Source organism: Amphiura filiformis, chromosome 14, assembly GCF_039555335.1.
Source record: "Amphiura filiformis chromosome 14, Afil_fr2py, whole genome shotgun sequence".
Lineage (NCBI taxonomy): Eukaryota > Metazoa > Echinodermata > Ophiuroidea > Amphilepidida > Amphiuridae > Amphiura > Amphiura filiformis.
Window position 1 is genome coordinate 28787828 of NC_092641.1, and position 16991 is coordinate 28804818.

The window sequence follows — 16991 nt, forward strand, 5'->3', positions numbered from 1 at the left end:
TTTTAGGACCATCCTTTGGGGTCATTTTACAATGTTTTAACGTTAGACATTTGACAACTCGAGGATATGTTATCAAAGTGGAATGGTAAGGGGTGAGTGCTAGACATATTACAAAGTGCTCTATAATGAAATTGTATTAATAACATTGAAAAAAAAAAATCATTTAAAACTATCTTGTGTAAGTTAGAATCTCCTTACATTCTAAGTCAAAGCCCGATGAATTTGGCCTACTTATACTATCACGTACGTATAAAAGCGATCTTTTGAAAGCTTGCGACGATAATGACGATAGTACTTATATTATATTGGTATCAACTGAAAGAGGAGAACATACCTTTCATATTGCATTGTATGGAATATAAGCATACATTACTTCATCTATTTGTAGAAAATCATGGGGGGGGGGGGGCACACCACTTTTGGTACATAAGACGTGTTGCCCAATATTGGCTTGGTATAGGACGAGGCTTAAATTAATAATATAAAGTTCAACGTTTATGTTTCGAGTTTGTGGGAACGGATCACATATAGTTCTGTTCTTTGTTCTTTCTTTTAGGTACAGTAAGTTTGTATTGAAGTTTGCCTCAGACCTGTTCTTTATCATTCTGCTGATTGTTGATACCACGTTGACGGATGGGTTCCTCACATTGCATGTCATTCAAAGTCGTCCAACACACGCTTTATTGCTTGTATGGGTTCTTGGTAAGAAAATATGTGAATCATTTGGACTGTCAAAGATACGGTAATAGTCGATTAAATGAAGTCGCATGTAGGCCTATGGTGTTCAACATTACCACGATTTACCGTCATTTGCAGTTTGTCAGCAGTGCATTATGTGCATTTTATTAGAATACGCCGTAGAAGTGACGTAATTAATCGGATTAACTACCATAGCAATAGATGAATACAATTTTAACTATACCGCCCTGCACTACAACGTTCACGCGGTACCGATGCATTGAACCATAGATGTTAAAGAAAGATGATATAAGTATCTTTGAAAAGAGCGGTATTGTATTCAATCTATGTTTGCTAACATACACAGGTGATTAGTGCAATCTGCTTGTAGTGCAGGGCGGTCTATTCAAAATTGTATTCATCTATTGCTATGGTAGTTAATCCGATTATGACGTCACTTCTACGGCGTAGACAGAAGCTTGAAAGACATACGTGGGTCATTCAAAAAAGTTCTGCCTCAACTGTTGAAACTTCAGGTCTGAATATGGTTACTTCTCCAAAGATTGTTTAATGACACATTGGAATATCTCCTAAGATAATACCAGAGAAGATGTAATAAAGAGGAGGGTCAACGGAATTATATCCTTGAGATAATCCCGTAGGTAATCCTGTCGCATCTATTCATAGTCCTTTATTCTCAAGTAGTTTGACATCCACTTGAAATATCCAATGATGTTATGTGTGTGACCGCCCATGGTTGACCAATTTTCACTTCAGAATTGAAAATATTTCCAATGTTTCTATAGAGAATTTGTTAAAAAGTATGAAACGCGTGTGTTAAGGACCTGCTGCTTGGATGGGATACCACATGTGGATAATACAAGAAAGAAATCGAGTGCTGTAAAATTTCCCCCCAAATCCACCGATTTTTGTAAATATATAAATTTCTAAAGAAGAAATTTTTAGGATTTTTTAGAGAGGTGATGATTGTTGATCATTTCTATTTTATTATTTTATGTATTTTCCTGTCATTTCCTGCCAACCTAATAAAGATATTCTGATAATTGATAACATTCTTTATCATAAATAACAGTCTGATAGTGGCAACAAGTAGCAAAAATTATAATTTGCCATGGAACTTCAGTCATATTTTATCTGAAATCTGACAAGATGACAGGGTCTGCATGCATGGTGTGTATGGCATGATGACATGCACACACTGACCTATCCCTAAAAGCAGTTAGCTGCAACTTGTGTATCACACCCATCCCGGGTTCAAACCCTATTGTGGTATTCTATAGACCACTTGACATCACTGTTTATCAACAAAGGCGAGGGACTCGTTTATCGATATGCTTGAACGAGCCGCTACACTGTTCAATGGCTTTCTTGTACTATATGAAATGTGGCGGGCGATTTAAAATGCACGTGCCCTTAGCAAACTACGATGCGTACGCACACTGCAGGGCAAAGAACAATGGAAATTGTCATAATTCGCGTGCATACTGCCGGGCAATGACGTCACATGCCAAGTGATCTATTGTAAAGCAGCCAAATAGGGTGATTCATCATTTACTTTGAGTGAGCGGTCTCACACATATTTTGTTTGAGGATAGCTTGATCAACCTCCTCTTTATTACACCTTCTCTGATAATACCTTTTCCACAGTTCTGTAGATGGCCTCGGAATCATAAATTAAGGTATACACTGGCATAAGGCTGCGTTCACATAGAAGTATACTATTCGGGTATACGGTGCACGTTTTGCAGGTGCACGCGTATAGCTCAAATCGAGCAAGGCAATTTCATAGTACCGGGTCACATAAAGCTACGATCGCATAGAAGTATACTATTCGGGTATACGATGCACGTTTTGGAGGTGCACGCGTATAGCTTAAATCGAGCAAGGTAATTTCATAGTACCGGGTCACATAAGAGCTATTCGAAAAGGCCGTATACCTGCGTAGTGCGTATAGTATAGTATAGTGGGAATCGTGCGTGTTCGATATTAGTGCAGCGTATACCATCCTAATTTTAAAAACCTAAACCATATGTGGGTAAATTCATTTGTTTTAATAGATGCACTATATAATTCTGCACATTATGACACCTCAATGAATGCAATGTGACCTCAAGAAGTAAAGTTACAAGCATTTAATTAGACGAAGAAAATTGGTAAACTGACCTACTCGCTATTCACTATACGAAATACGCTCATTCGATCAGGCTGAGTTCACATAGTATACGCCTATATGAACTCAGCCTGATCGAATGAGCGTATTTCGTATAGCGAATACCGTATACCGTATACTTCTATGTGAACGCAGCCTAAGCGCCAATCCCGCTTGAAATGTGTGTGTGTGTGTGTCTGGGGGGTAGGGTGGATCGGCCTAAATTGTCAAAAAGTGTCTGAAAAGAACCAAAAAAATGGTAATTTTGCCGAAAGGTAGAGGGGGGGCATGTCCCATGTCCCCCTGGAATTGACGCCCAGGTACACTGGAAAGATTCGGTACACCGGAAACGGTAAAAATATAGAGACATTCATGAAAATGGACGAATCCTCTTACTAAAAGATTAGTCCTACACACAGGAACTTTGAAAATGATAACTGATTACAACCTAACATACATCAAAAGACGAGCAAACTGAAAGCTTACCAGTAACAGGAGTATTTGAGATGACAAAGGCAATACAAAATTGGAAATTTTCGCTTTCTTGTGCGAAAACATACTTAAAATGAATTCATTTCGCTAGACCAGACACAAAAAGAAACTCGTCAGTTATAGTCATCCTTGCTTTTCAACAACCAGTTAATTTTCTGATATTCTAAAATATACATTTTGTTAATTGAACTTTGCTTTCTCATTTGACACCATGTTCGTGAAAATCGAACAAGAATTGACCAAGATATGCGCTTCCAAACCGTAAAAACCCAAAAATCAAAAGTTGCAATTTCAACTGTTTTCAATGTGAACGCATCGTTGAATTGCACACAAGCACCACTAGCCAATCAATAAAGCACGTAATGTAACAGGCACAATTGAATCGTTAAAATTGCAACTTTTGATTTTGGGTTTGAGGGTTTGGAGGCGCATATCTTGGTTTATAATTCTTGCTTGATTTTCACGAACAGAGTGTCAAAAGAGAAAGCAAATTCCAATTAACAAAATGCATATTTAAGAATTATCAGGTTGTTGAACAGCAGCAAGGATGACTATAACTGCCGAGTTTCTTTGTGTGCCTTTCAAACCAAACTTACTGGTTGATATAAATATTTTCTTGCTAAACTACATCCTATAATGAATCATTGCAGGGATAGCGTGGCGAGAAATCAAACTTGTTTATAGTCATGGAGCATCGACGATGAAACAGCTCAGTCATTGGAGAGACATGTTACTGGTCTTATTCTTTGTTCTCGGGATTGCCTTCGACACTGCTACCGTTATTATGTACCACTACGTAAGTCCTTCGTTGTCCTATATAAGGGAGTGTTCATTAATACTTTGGTAGGGGGGCTGGTCTTCCTCCAATTTTTCGTTCGAAAACGTTTTTGCCCCCCCCCCCCCTTGATGGACCGCTAAACTTTTTTGACCCCCCTCTTTTGACAGACAAAACTTTTTGACCCCCCCCATTATTGTATAACAAACATACTTAATAGTGTTGTTTCCAGTGGTGTGGTATCTGGGTCACAGGGAGGCAAATGTTTGCAAAAAAAACATTCCCGTTGCGACAATTGCGCATGAAATACAAGCACAAGGAAATTTTAATTTTATACTTAATTTAGATTTTTTCCAAATCAGGGTGTTTATCTGATTTTACAGGGATAAATGAAATAGAGGATTTATTAGGCACATCAGCATAATTTGGATCCGTGCCCAGGATCCGTGGCTATTACGATAGTACAAATGCGCGCGCGAACCACGCAAAAAATTTGGCCATGTTGAAGCTTGAATGGTCAAATAATATTGTTAAAATTGGAACTAATTTATGCAAAAAGCTAAAATGGTCAAATATGAGATTAATTTGGTCACGCAAATGTACACAGGTATCAGTTTTGGCCCCAAAGACCGTGGTACCTGGGCCTGTGCCCACTCTGCCCTTTGGTAAATCTACCCATGGGCCCATATATACAAAATAATTTTGCAATGAGAAATAGTAAACTGAAGTGTGCAGTTTACGTGCAAAGAAATCCAATTTATTTGCAATATTTTCTTGATTTAGTGGTATTTTGATCAGATTGGTACATAATCATATTTGTAGCCTACTTTGAAGAGATATAAAATTCTATGATAAAAAGTGCCAGTATTTCTTAGACCAACCCAGATGTTGCAGATCATCTTTAATGTTATTTTAATTAATAGACGTGCTAAGTGCCATCATTTTTTTCAAACAAAAGCACTGAAAACCCAAAACTTGGCCATGTTGAAAGTGATATAGAGGGCCTCAATGCGCGCGAAGCGCGTGGAAATTTTGGGTTTTGAAGAGGAAAACTTTTTTGGCCCCCCCATTTCCTACCACCTAAAACTTTTGGTCCCCTTTTTAAGGTCCAAAACTTTTTTGGCCCCTCCTTTTACCAGCCCCCCCACCAAAGTATTTCTGAACACTCCCTAAACGTTTCATACTAAGCCACCTTTCAATCCAGCTTGCTACCTGGTCAGCTGCTAAGTTTTAAAAAGTAATGCGTGAATAAGTTCTGTGACCTTAAGACAAGACCAGACTAATAAGTTATTAAAGTAAAGACTATTGCAATAGCTATTTGACTGACTTAACTCCCAGAAGGTGCAGATATGTTAGCTTTGGGCAAGAGTTATGATTAGGGTTAAGATTAGGGTTTGGATTACATGTTGGTTTTTTTGGTGCAGTTTAGGGTTAGGTTAAGGATTATTATTGGGGTTTCGGACCAATGAACCTTCATACTATTGCACGGCTGTTTGATGTGATCATTTATTAGTTTTTCAAACAAAACATGTACAACCCAATTTTAGGCTTAAACAGCTTTTAAGCGATATCATGCTAATATGTATACTGATGCTTTTGAGTCATTTTCAACTTTAAATTGCTCCTCTTTTACAAAATTATTCACTTTTACAGACTTTTTTTAAAGCTTTTTGGATATAAAATGTATCTATTTATTTATGACAAAATTGGTGGCGCTATTTAGTTACTGAAAATTACTCTTTCAAGCTTTCAATACAACCAATTCTTTAATTTTTTGATGAAATATGTTTGTAAAATTTCTTTGCTGCTTGTGCTTTGCCTATTGTTTTAAAGGCAGTATTGATCACCTACCCCTTGCAAATTAAGAAATATGATTTAGGATAAATAGCGCCATCTATAGCTTGCATTTAGTTAATAATGAAGCCAATTATATATACATCAAACAACCGTGATCGACCGCTAACGTAAAATTACAGCAGTTGTTGCGTTATAGCTCAATACATCTTTATTAATATCCATTTGATGTTATTTCTTGCATGTAGGAAACGTCGGGAGATGTCACATCAGAAGTCAAACGAGACACAAGTTTCATGTATTCGCAACCATACCGAAGTAGGCCTACTTATCTTGATTCGGGACATCCATTAGGTGAAGGACATACTGCGATGGACTTGCCGATTTTGCATCGTGTTGCAAGGGCTTCAAAACCCCGAGGCAATGTAAATGGCAGAGACGACGGACCGGACTTTACTGTCACGCATCCAGAGTATTTAACATTCTTAGCATACGAGTGGTGGCATCCCAAACTTCTCGCATCCGCCATGTTTGCCATGTCCACAGTCATATCCTTTCTGCGCATGCTTCAATACGTCGTAGTCAGTGATGTCATTGGACCATTCCAGATATCTTTGGGAAGCATGGTTTCGCAGACTGCTAATTTCTTCCTGGTTTTGGGAATTATCTTGTTTTCATTCGCTGTGGGTTTGACATATATGTTTTCTTATTACGACAAGGTGCAGTCACTCAGTTGCGCTGCAGATTCAAGTGTGGAATGTGAGGACAGCAGATTCTCAAAGTAAGCACTTGTCCGACAGGTAATGGGCTAAATCATTTTGAAATCCATACACCTCTGATGGAAGACCTTAATCTTTCACACAGGGGGTGTAGTCTTAAAACGGAGTCATCCATTCAGGCAATTCGATTGGAAATATATACATAGGCTACACCTCAGCACGCCTATATGAAATTTTTTAGAATAAAATCAAATAAAATAACGCTAATTTAATCCATAGGCTAAATAAGGCTGATTACAAACCTTTTAGAAATAGCTGGGTGGGAGGATTTCCGATGAAACATATTTGTTTTGTGTAAAACCTGAATCATCCGATACATAAAAAATATATGAATAATTATATAGGTATCACAAATCGTAACATCTGAATAGGTATCACAAATCGTAACATCTGAATAGGTATCACAAATCGTAACATCTGATATGGTAAAACCTCGTCTATAAGCATATATAGCTAAGTTCATACGAAACTAGCGTAAATATGCCAATACAAAATATTGGTCTTACAATAATACTTGTTCGTATATGCTTGAATCTGTCATTTATTTACTCAAACTCCATAATGGCACCGGGATTAATTTAGCTTTCATCAGAAGCACTCTATATGCTTGTAGAAGAGGTTTTACGGTATATCAGATGTTACGATTTGTGATACCTATTCAGTAGAAATTAAGGTCATGTCTTTCATAGGGATGTATGGATTTCAACTGGAATAGCATATCATGGGTTAGGTCGGGTGAGCAACTGTTACAATAATTCAATTTTGTATTTCTTTTTTCCCTCAGTCTATTCTTTGGTGTTCTCTACTTGTTTTGGTCGGCATTGGGGTTTGAATCTCAAGATCCACTGTTCTTAAGCAACCAAGCCGTTGTTATTGAAAAAACTGGTTTAGTTTTGTATGCAGCGTTTTATATCCTGATAGTTATCGTACTGCTGAATGCACTAATTGCCGTTATGAGTGAAGCGTACAACAACGTTGAGGTAAGTGGACATGTTAGGATTCATTTTCAAACCTGGAGGGAGGATTGAAGTCACAAACATGGTTGATGGTATCTTACTATATAAATAGGATTCGGAAAATTTGTACGAGTAGGTATCAATGTATGTATGTGAGTTTTTATGTCCATTGAAAGGCTCCACCAAATCTCGCCAAATTCATACGGGAGAATGGGAGATTGTGAAATTGGCAGTACGAAAAACAGTACTAAAAATATGGTTAAAAACGGTTTTTTGGTTACTAAATACTTGATCTCGGTATGACCTTTGACCTCGGTTTACCTCGAATTGATTTCTTCATTGACCCCATATATTGGATGATTTGCACCAAACCAAATGTAACATCGAATGTAATGCCAGTGTAACCACGGATGTGAGGCCAGTGTACCCCGACTGTAAGGCCAGCGAAATCCTGGCTGTAAGGCCAATGTAACCTCGGCTGTAAGGCCAGTGTAACCCCCTGGCTATGAGGCCAGTGTAAGCCCGGCTGTAAGGCCAGTGAGTGGTAGCCCCGGCTGTAAGGCTAGTGTAACCCGACTGTAAGGCCAGTGTAACCACGGCTGTAAGGCCAGTGCAACACCGGCTGTAAGGCCAGGGTAACTCCGGCTGTGAGGCCAGTGTAACATCGGATGTAAGGCCAGTGAAACCCGGCTGTGAGGACAGAGTAACCCCGGATGTGAGCCCACTGTAGCCCCGGCTGTAAGCGTCAAACCGTTGTCATGAAATGAAGCGGGACGGTGGGTTTTTCTATCCTGTACATATTGTGTGTAAAAAAGTTCTAGTAGCTTTGGAGAAGCTATAGAAAATAAATCCTTTTTTACATTTTGAACAGGAAAACGCCGATACGGAATGGAAGTTTCACTCTACCGTAATGTGGATGAACATTCTACTGGATGATGACGTTATTCCACCTCCGTTTAATTTGTTACCATCAACAGAGAGTATCAAAAAGTTCATAGACAGGTGTCGACGTTCGAGAAAGAAATGCCGACGTGGCGAGGACGATACTAATTCCGACGATGACAAGATTGAGGTAAAATGGGGCAAGTCTGCGTGACACGACACCCGACATTATCGGGACAATTCACAAAATATATACGAGTAAATTAATAACACAACATTTCGATAGACTAAACGTTTCTTTTTGTAAGAGTAACTTAACATTTCCATCAAAAAAAACCCATCAAAATACATTGAAATTTCACATAGAAACATAAAATAATACAAAGATAATTATGGAGGAGATGATCGAAAGGCCGATAAGGCCAGCATTGGTTATTCACTACAGAACTTAAAAACTGTATATTAAGTCTGTCACAAAGGGTGTATATTTCAAATAACAATATCAAATTTTGTTGTTATTTCTTATGGACCTTTCCATTTAAATGCAAAGTCTATGGCGATGAGTACTAGAGAAGGCTAAAATTGGAACTATATATGCTAAAAAAGAAGATAACACAATTTTGTCACAAAATTTGCACATAGTGCTATTTGAGCAAGTATTTTATCACTGATTATACTCTAATAAGCGACGGCGATAACCAAAACAAAAGATGTCACATACCTTAGTGGTTATGAAACAAAATGGAGACTAATTCTTAATAAAAAAAAAATGATGGGGTGGCACTTTCTCAATCCTAGCACGATTACCTTTGTAACAAACATATTATATGTTAGCTTATGTTTTGTCTTTATTCCAGATGGAAAATCGAAGCAAACGGAAAAATGCGGACAACAAGTCGCAGTATAAGGTAAAGCTCACAAAATATAAACACTCCCGCCCGCAGACCGACTCCCGTACACTCCCATACGCAGAGTGAACATTGTGTCTCTATTTTCTCTGCAAACCACGATAGCTGTCATAAGTTTCCGAATTTCCACGCACGGGAACGTTTTACAGTTGACTATCGTAGTGAGTTTTAACACTTCCAATAATTCAGAAATTCCTTAGAAATGTACTCAAAATGTTTCGGTGTTAGCAGTCCAGCAACTAAAGCACCACGCCCAGGCAAAAACAAATTCATGGGTATTCCCAAAATTTGCTACTGGTTGCTATGCATGTTCGGGATGAACATGGCAAGACATTCTGATTCTTATCAAGGTTTCATGGGTGGTTAATTTTGAACCCATTACAATTTCAATTCACGCCCTTGAATAAAGATTAATGGCCATGGAAGTAGAGAAAATTTGACATTGACCGTGATTCATGCTATGAGTTACCCATGAATAAGGAAATGATGGGCATGGAAGTAGAGAGAATTTGACATTGATCGCGATTCATGCCATGAGTTACCAATGAACATGCCCTGAATTTATCAAGGCTCTGACTAAACGCATGACAAAAACAAAATCATGCAAGTGCATGAATTTTCATGTGTGAGCATGAACAACCCATCAAAAATTCCCAAATTCACGAAAATTCATGCCCGTTGCTAGCGAAAATAGGGCATGTTCTTGGCATGTTCATGGCAAGATCTTGGCATGTTCATGGGCATGACTCATGCCTAAATTTTTGCCTGGACGTTTATAAATACCGATGGATCTTTCTATGGTACTCTGAACATTTGTATAGTGCTATGTTTTTGTCTTTCAATAGAAAGTTATAGCACTAAGCAAACGCTCATTACCTTGATACAATGCATTGCATCTCCAGGGTACGATAGAAGGAGCCATCGGTACCTACCGGGGCACCGATAACGTTATTGGCGCAAACTAAACCTAGTGCCTAATTTACATTAACAGTTTGCATGACTTTTGACACTAAATTTAAACGTAAAACCTCCTTGAAATGGTGAGATATTTTGAGGTAATTTTCTACGTTAAGGATGGTCTGAACCATGGAATTATGGCAACTTTCGGGCCTCGTAAGTGCTAAATTGTTGGTCTAAAGTATATAAAAGTATACATATTTAGAATGGCAAAGACTTGATAAGTTCATCTGTGAGGTCAAATTTGGGCCAAAATGCTCATTTTCAAAAATTCAAAAAAATATATAAAAAAACGGCTCCTAGATATTTTTATCTAATTTATAAAAATTTAAAAAAAAATTGGCCCATGAATTTTTTTGTTACGTTTAACGAAAAGAAATTGGACCAAACACCGTTATTTTAGGGATTTTGGCCCATATTTGACCTCACAGATGAATTGATCAAGTCTTTGCCATTCTAAATATGTATACTTTTATATACATTACACCAACAATTTAGCAGTTATGAGGCCCGAAAGTTTCCATAATTCCAGGGTTCAGACCAACCTTAACAACAAAATCTCACCTTTGACTCACGCACCATAACTATATTAATGTCAGTTTGTTTTTCTATACATGTTTTAAACAGCGTGTTATTAATAAACTTGTGGCGCGATATGTTACGGATAAGACGAAGGATGGAGAAAGCGCTAATGCTGAAGTAAATATCACTGATATACTTGTGCTGAAGAATGAGCTTCAATCTCTCAAGTAAGATGACATTTCTCAACATAATTATTTTGGGTATATTAGGTTATTCCATTTGAAGACTACATTCCCTCTGTGGAGGATTTTGAAAACATCTTCCACAGGAGGATGACGAATTTCAAATGGAAATATTGGATCAGCCAACTCTATTTAACACTCACCCTTCCTCTGTGAAAGATTCAGGTTGAAGCTTTCTCAGAAGGTGTATGCAATTCAAATGTAGCATCCTAATGTGCTCATCCATTTGAAATGAGATATTCCAAAATATTTCTCAGAGGAGTGTGGACTTTAAGTGGAAGAGCCCAATATCAGTTGATAGTACAGCCATATAAGTAAAAAATAACGTCATACTTTGCTTTATGAATAAACGTGTCAGTGGTGTTTGTCTTTGCCTTGAGTTTAAAGCAATTATGAGCAGTACAGATCTAAAATACAGATCTAAAATGGATGTTGTTGACATCCGCGAGATTTTTAAGGAATGGCCGTAACATCCGGGCAAATACACAAGCACTAGCACGTACAGTGGCTGACCGCAAGAGGGCGACAAAGTGAGGAAAAAAGTGAGGATTTTTTCCTCATTTTTTACTTCCCCTAAACATGCTAAATCGTGTCTCAGCTGTATCTGTAATCATTACGCTTATAATCATACAATATTGGGAATTCTTGCACTCCCAGCTGAATCAAATCCAACACTAAGCGAAGCGAGTAAAATTTCAGTCATAAAACTGACGGCCGCGAAGTGGAGTATACATCAAGCTTAAGAAAGGATAAAGGAAGGTAGTGAAGGAAAATGAAAAAAAAAATCAAGTGACAATAGACTCCCACAAACCTCCAGAAGAGCCAACTACAACTACGGCACTTCCATCACTTACCCCTGTGGCAAAGCCACCCACGCCCTTATTTTATCAGTACTAAAGCATTTTCCACCTTGATGTGGCAGTGATGTCAGTACGCATTTCACTGGGCGCAGCTACAAATCACACACACACGCGCTTTTAAAGACGCCCGCTTAGATGCATGCGTGAAACAGACGCCTCAACGCTTTGACGTCACTGCCACATCAGGGTGGAAATGTATTCTAGATTTTTGCTATTTGATGAGTGAAAAATAATAAATGAAATGAAATGAAATGAAAATGCTTTACCTATATAAATGAATAATTCATAACAATATAATACAATAGACTAATACTAAATAAATGATTGTAACAACATTGCTACTGAAGAATATTATTATCATATTTTAATCTTAATTTTGCTTCTACAGACTTGAGCTTTTCCAAAGGATATTTGAAACCAACCATAGCATCAACAAAACTACCGTTGACGGACATACCATACGAGATACATCAACAAGAGCAAAAACAGTTCTCAACAAGACTGGGGATATTCACGATAACGTTGACACAATTTTCAAGAATACCGTACATGATTTCAAAACATCTGTACTGACCCACAAAGACAACATTCTAAAGCATGTAAAGGAAGTTGAAGAATTCGAGTTGAATGCTACCAAGGATGAAGGTTTCTTTAGCTCGTTTTATCCCAAGGAATCTGCAAAGTCTTACACTGGAGACAGTAATGAAGGTTTGTTTAGCTCGTTTTATCCCAAGGAATCTGCAAAGTCTCACACTGGAGACAGTAATAGCAGTGTCGGTGCAAAAAGCAGTACAGAGGAGGCTCTAGTTAAAACGGAGAGTTTAGACAAGACAGAGGACGTTGATTTGTCTGATAAAGGAAGTTTTACTAACCGTATGTTGTCACTTCTACATTTGGGAAGCAATCCTGAATCCCGGAAAAATGTTCATGAGAAAAATGGCAGAACGAATGGAGAGATTGAGTTTGGTACTGCCAATGAGAACATATCGATGACAAAGAAAGAAGTTCACGAACTTGAAAGAAAGGGTTTCTCACCTCCTAATTTGTTAAGTGGTTATGAATCTGAGAAAAACTTTCAAGTGAAAATTGAAGACCTGCCAGATGGTGCCACGCAGAAAGATGTCTCTTCCGAGGGACAAGTAGATTATCATAAACAGAATAACGGCGGTAAGGAGTCAAAAAGGAATAGTACTTATAGTGTAAGTGAGGAATATGTTATTCTAGATGAACCCACCCAGTCGAGTATAGAAAACGAGACTGTAAAACAAAGTGACAAGTCCCCTAAGAATGAGTCGCATACCGATAGTGATAAAAGCATATTATCTGCAGCAGACACGCAGAGCACCACTGGGATTTTCTCGAAACTGATCGGTAGCGACAAAGAACCTGCTAAGATGGATTTGTCGACGACTGGCCAAGCGAACATACAGAATGGTAGCGGCATATCGTCAAAACAGGGCAGCAACAATGGCTCAGAATTAGACCATGAAAAGGAAGCAAATATAGCTACGAATCAAAAAGAAACCATTAAAGAAGGGAAAAGAAACCTAGCGCAGGAATCAAGAATGTGGTTTGCAATGAAGTAGTTCAAAATATGAAAAACAAAAGATACATATGTTGTAAGAGAGGACATTATTTGAATAGATGAAAATATTTGATATTATACAACAATCCGAAGATACACTGTGTAATAATTTTGCACACTAACAATAATATAAGATGAAACTACTTATTTGAAATCCATGGGCATACCATATGAGATATACATGACGATTTTATGACATTTGGTAAGAAATTGGGCAATCGGTACTCTGCAACGTTAGTAGCGGTACCAGAGATTTGTACGGAGAGGACATAGAAGAGAAAGTAATATGGGGGTGCAAACATCAGAAAATATGCTATATTCACTCCAAATACAGAAAACAACAACAACAAATAGCAAATAAACACGGGCATATGAGGAATACTTGTCGGGCAAGTGAAAATCAGGATCTGTATACGGGGTGGAGTAGTAGAGATAATTAAAACCATGTGTTACCATAAGATTAAGGTAATGTTTATGCAAATGATGCATTTACAAATAATTGTTAAGAGGTCGGTCGACGGTCATCTATTGCTATAGTAGTTAATCCTGTTACATCATCACTTCGACGGCGAATTGAAGATATACATTTCCCCCCAAAGACTTAAAAAATTGTATGTCTTTGGGGGGAAAATGTTATCTTGAATACAAAAGGTCCAAATTTTTATATGATGGACGGCTTTTCCTCCCAGCTACATACACTTTAAGTACCCATCATTAGGTTTATAAACTTTATATACTTCGAGCTGCGAGGACGTGTTAAATTTGCCATATAATTTGCATTGTATCGCGAATTTAATACTTGGAATTCTTCGTATTCAGAATACAATTTGGTATGTCTGATGTGCTCTCAGGCCCCACAAAAATACTCTGCAGGTGACCGACCCCTTTTTAAAGTATTTTAAAGCATAGCAATTATATACGTTTAACATTAAAGGCAATGGAGCCAAACTTGTTCGAACTTATCTTCAAATAAAATTTACTTGACTATTGTTAATTGTGATAACATTAAAATCTTTATATATAGGCAATGTGATTTTGATAAAGCCATGTGATTTGCTCCACAGTGACGCCCTCAATTTTTCTCGAATTTCTACTTTGCATGATTGTAATGCACAAGCGTGTACTAAAATACCGTGCGAAAGACTAGGCCTGAAGTGCTTCTTAGTTACAGTAAATGTTAAACTTTGATAATAAACCCGGAGATCCCTAGTTTTATACCGAGTTACCAATCGAGTAGACACGTCTCGTGCATGTGTATCGTTGAATTACTTAGAGGTTAATAACTGCGCATCGGTTATTTGGAGGCATTGTGAAAAATCTAAACATTTTGCCTTTGGAACCGAGGGATATTCCGAGGTCCAAAGCAAAAAGTTGAGATTTTTCACAATGCCCGACATATAACTCGATGCAAAGTTATTAACCTCATCCTCATTTCGTCACTTTGATCTTTTAACTTAACAAAATAACACCAAATTTTCCTCAAAGGTTTGTAAAAATAAACAATTTTTACATCTTCCCTTTCCCAAAATCGATCAGGCTAAAACAAAACGACCAATAACAAAAGTGCGTATCAGAATCTGTGCAAATATGGTAGCGCGCAATCCAAATACGGCAACCAGCGCGCGCGCAGTTCGTTGGACACACAATACGGCGCACGCAGAAGTCAATTGTGTGCGACATTGGAACAATTACGCATTTTGCGGTCAATTGTGAGATATTAATGACCTCGATTTGCGTTCGCGTTTTCACAAATAATAAAATATGATTGGATCGCACGCATCGCGTTTTTTAATGAGGTTATGAATGTCTGTTCAATTAGCTTAGATTCTTGTATTTTTAAGATATTTGAAAAAATAAAAAATTGTGGTCAAAGTTATCAAAGAAAAGTGTTAGCACAGCCTGAGACCCAACGTGATTTACACTTTTCAAAGTTCAATTTAAAACCCCATTTCTTTTGCCTCATTTTAGACAGTTACTTGGGTCCACCAAAAGGGTTCGCGACCTTTTCACAAATCGAGTGGGACGGTCCATTCTCAACATAGGGCATAGACCCTATCGAATTTAGCAACAACAAAAAACTGTCCACCAATCTGTCCTGTCATTTCAATTGTTATACCGTTCCGGTTATTGAATAGGGTCTGTAGGTGATGATGGTCCACCGGTTTTTGCACGAAATTAGTTAAAGCTCCGTGAGGTATGCGCGATTACGTTTATGCATAACATTATTCCGAGCATTATTTTTTCTTAAACAATGACATTAAAATGTTTGATTTCGTTCTTCAACTGGTTTCATCGATACAATGTAAATTAAGTTTTGTTTAATACCATCATTCTTTCCCAAGAATAACAGCATTCGCTTTACATTTTCAGATAAAGTGAATTTACAAGAATAGTTTTCTGTCATTGTTTTTAAAATAATATTTTTACACACAACTAAATTTGTTCACTTACGTGAGCTTTCCAAATGTCCTTCTCATAGTTGGTATTCAACAAAGAAAACGAAATAACAAATTGAAAATGAAAGTGTAGTTTTATAATCATGATAATAGGCCTAGGCCCAAATACAGACAATATTTCCTGATGCGGATGGTCGAATAAATACTATATAAAAAAAGTTTATGGTACCCGATGTTCTTCGGCTTGTTATAAAAATATCACGGGAAAATTAAAAATACCAAAATTGAAAAGAAATGGGGTTTCAAATTGAACTTTGGAATTTGAAAAGTGTAAATCACGTTGGGTCTAAGGCTTGCTAACACTTTTCTTTGATGACCTTGACCACATTTTTTTATATTTCAAAATATCTTAAGGGCTGGAGTGTGAACGTTTGGACAGTATTTATTTTGGGACATTAGAGCACATCAGACATATCGAATTGTATTCTGAATACGAAGAATGTCATTCTGATATCAAATAATTTTGATTTTTGAAATTCGCAATTTAATACACATTTTATGGCAAATCATTAAAATTGATATTTTTGATATTTAACAGTACTTGAAGTAAACTTTATAAATCTGATGATTTATACTTAAAGTGTATGTGTGGGATGAAAAGCCGACGATCAATTGAAAATTTTGACCTTTCGTATTGAAGATATGGATTTTTTTCCCAAAACACAAAAAAAATTAGGTCTTTTTTTTTTTATTATCCATATCTTCAATATGAAAGGTCAAAATTTTCAATTGACCGTCGGCTTTTCCTCCCTACTGCATACACTTTAAGAATATAACATTAGATTTATATAATTTACTTCGAGGACTGTTATATATCAAAATTTGAAAAATATCAAATTTTTATAATTTGTCATAAAATTTGTATTATATTGTGATTTTCAAAAATGAAAACTATTTGATATCAGAAAGACATGCTTCGTATTCAGAATGCAATT

The 16991-nt window shown here is 37.2% G+C and overlaps 1 protein-coding gene across 1 annotated transcript; it reads left to right on the top strand.

Annotated features, from left to right (window-relative positions):
• The first annotated feature begins 426 nt into the window (after positions 1-426).
• LOC140169905 (uncharacterized) lies at positions 427-14633 on the top strand. The gene is made up of 8 exons (XM_072193226.1): positions 427-702; positions 3991-4136; positions 6158-6690; positions 7473-7668; positions 8516-8716; positions 9384-9434; positions 11019-11140; positions 12404-14633. Exons 1-8 carry the CDS (start codon positions 498-500, stop codon positions 13599-13601), a joined length of 2652 nt encoding a protein of 883 aa, XP_072049327.1. The 5' UTR covers positions 427-497; the 3' UTR covers positions 13602-14633.
• The last annotated feature ends 2358 nt before the right edge of the window (positions 14634-16991 follow it).

Excerpts from the sequence above, each read along its gene's own strand:
- LOC140169905 (XM_072193226.1), top strand. The coding sequence starts at position 498 with ATGTTTCGAGTTTGTGGGAACGGATCACATATAGTTCTGTTCTTTGTT. Across the intron at positions 4,137-6,157 it reads CCGTTATTATGTACCACTAC|GAAACGTCGGGAGATGTCAC; the intron begins GTAAGTCCTTCG and ends TCTTGCATGTAG. Across the intron at positions 7,669-8,515 it reads AAGCGTACAACAACGTTGAG|GAAAACGCCGATACGGAATG; the intron begins GTAAGTGGACAT and ends CATTTTGAACAG.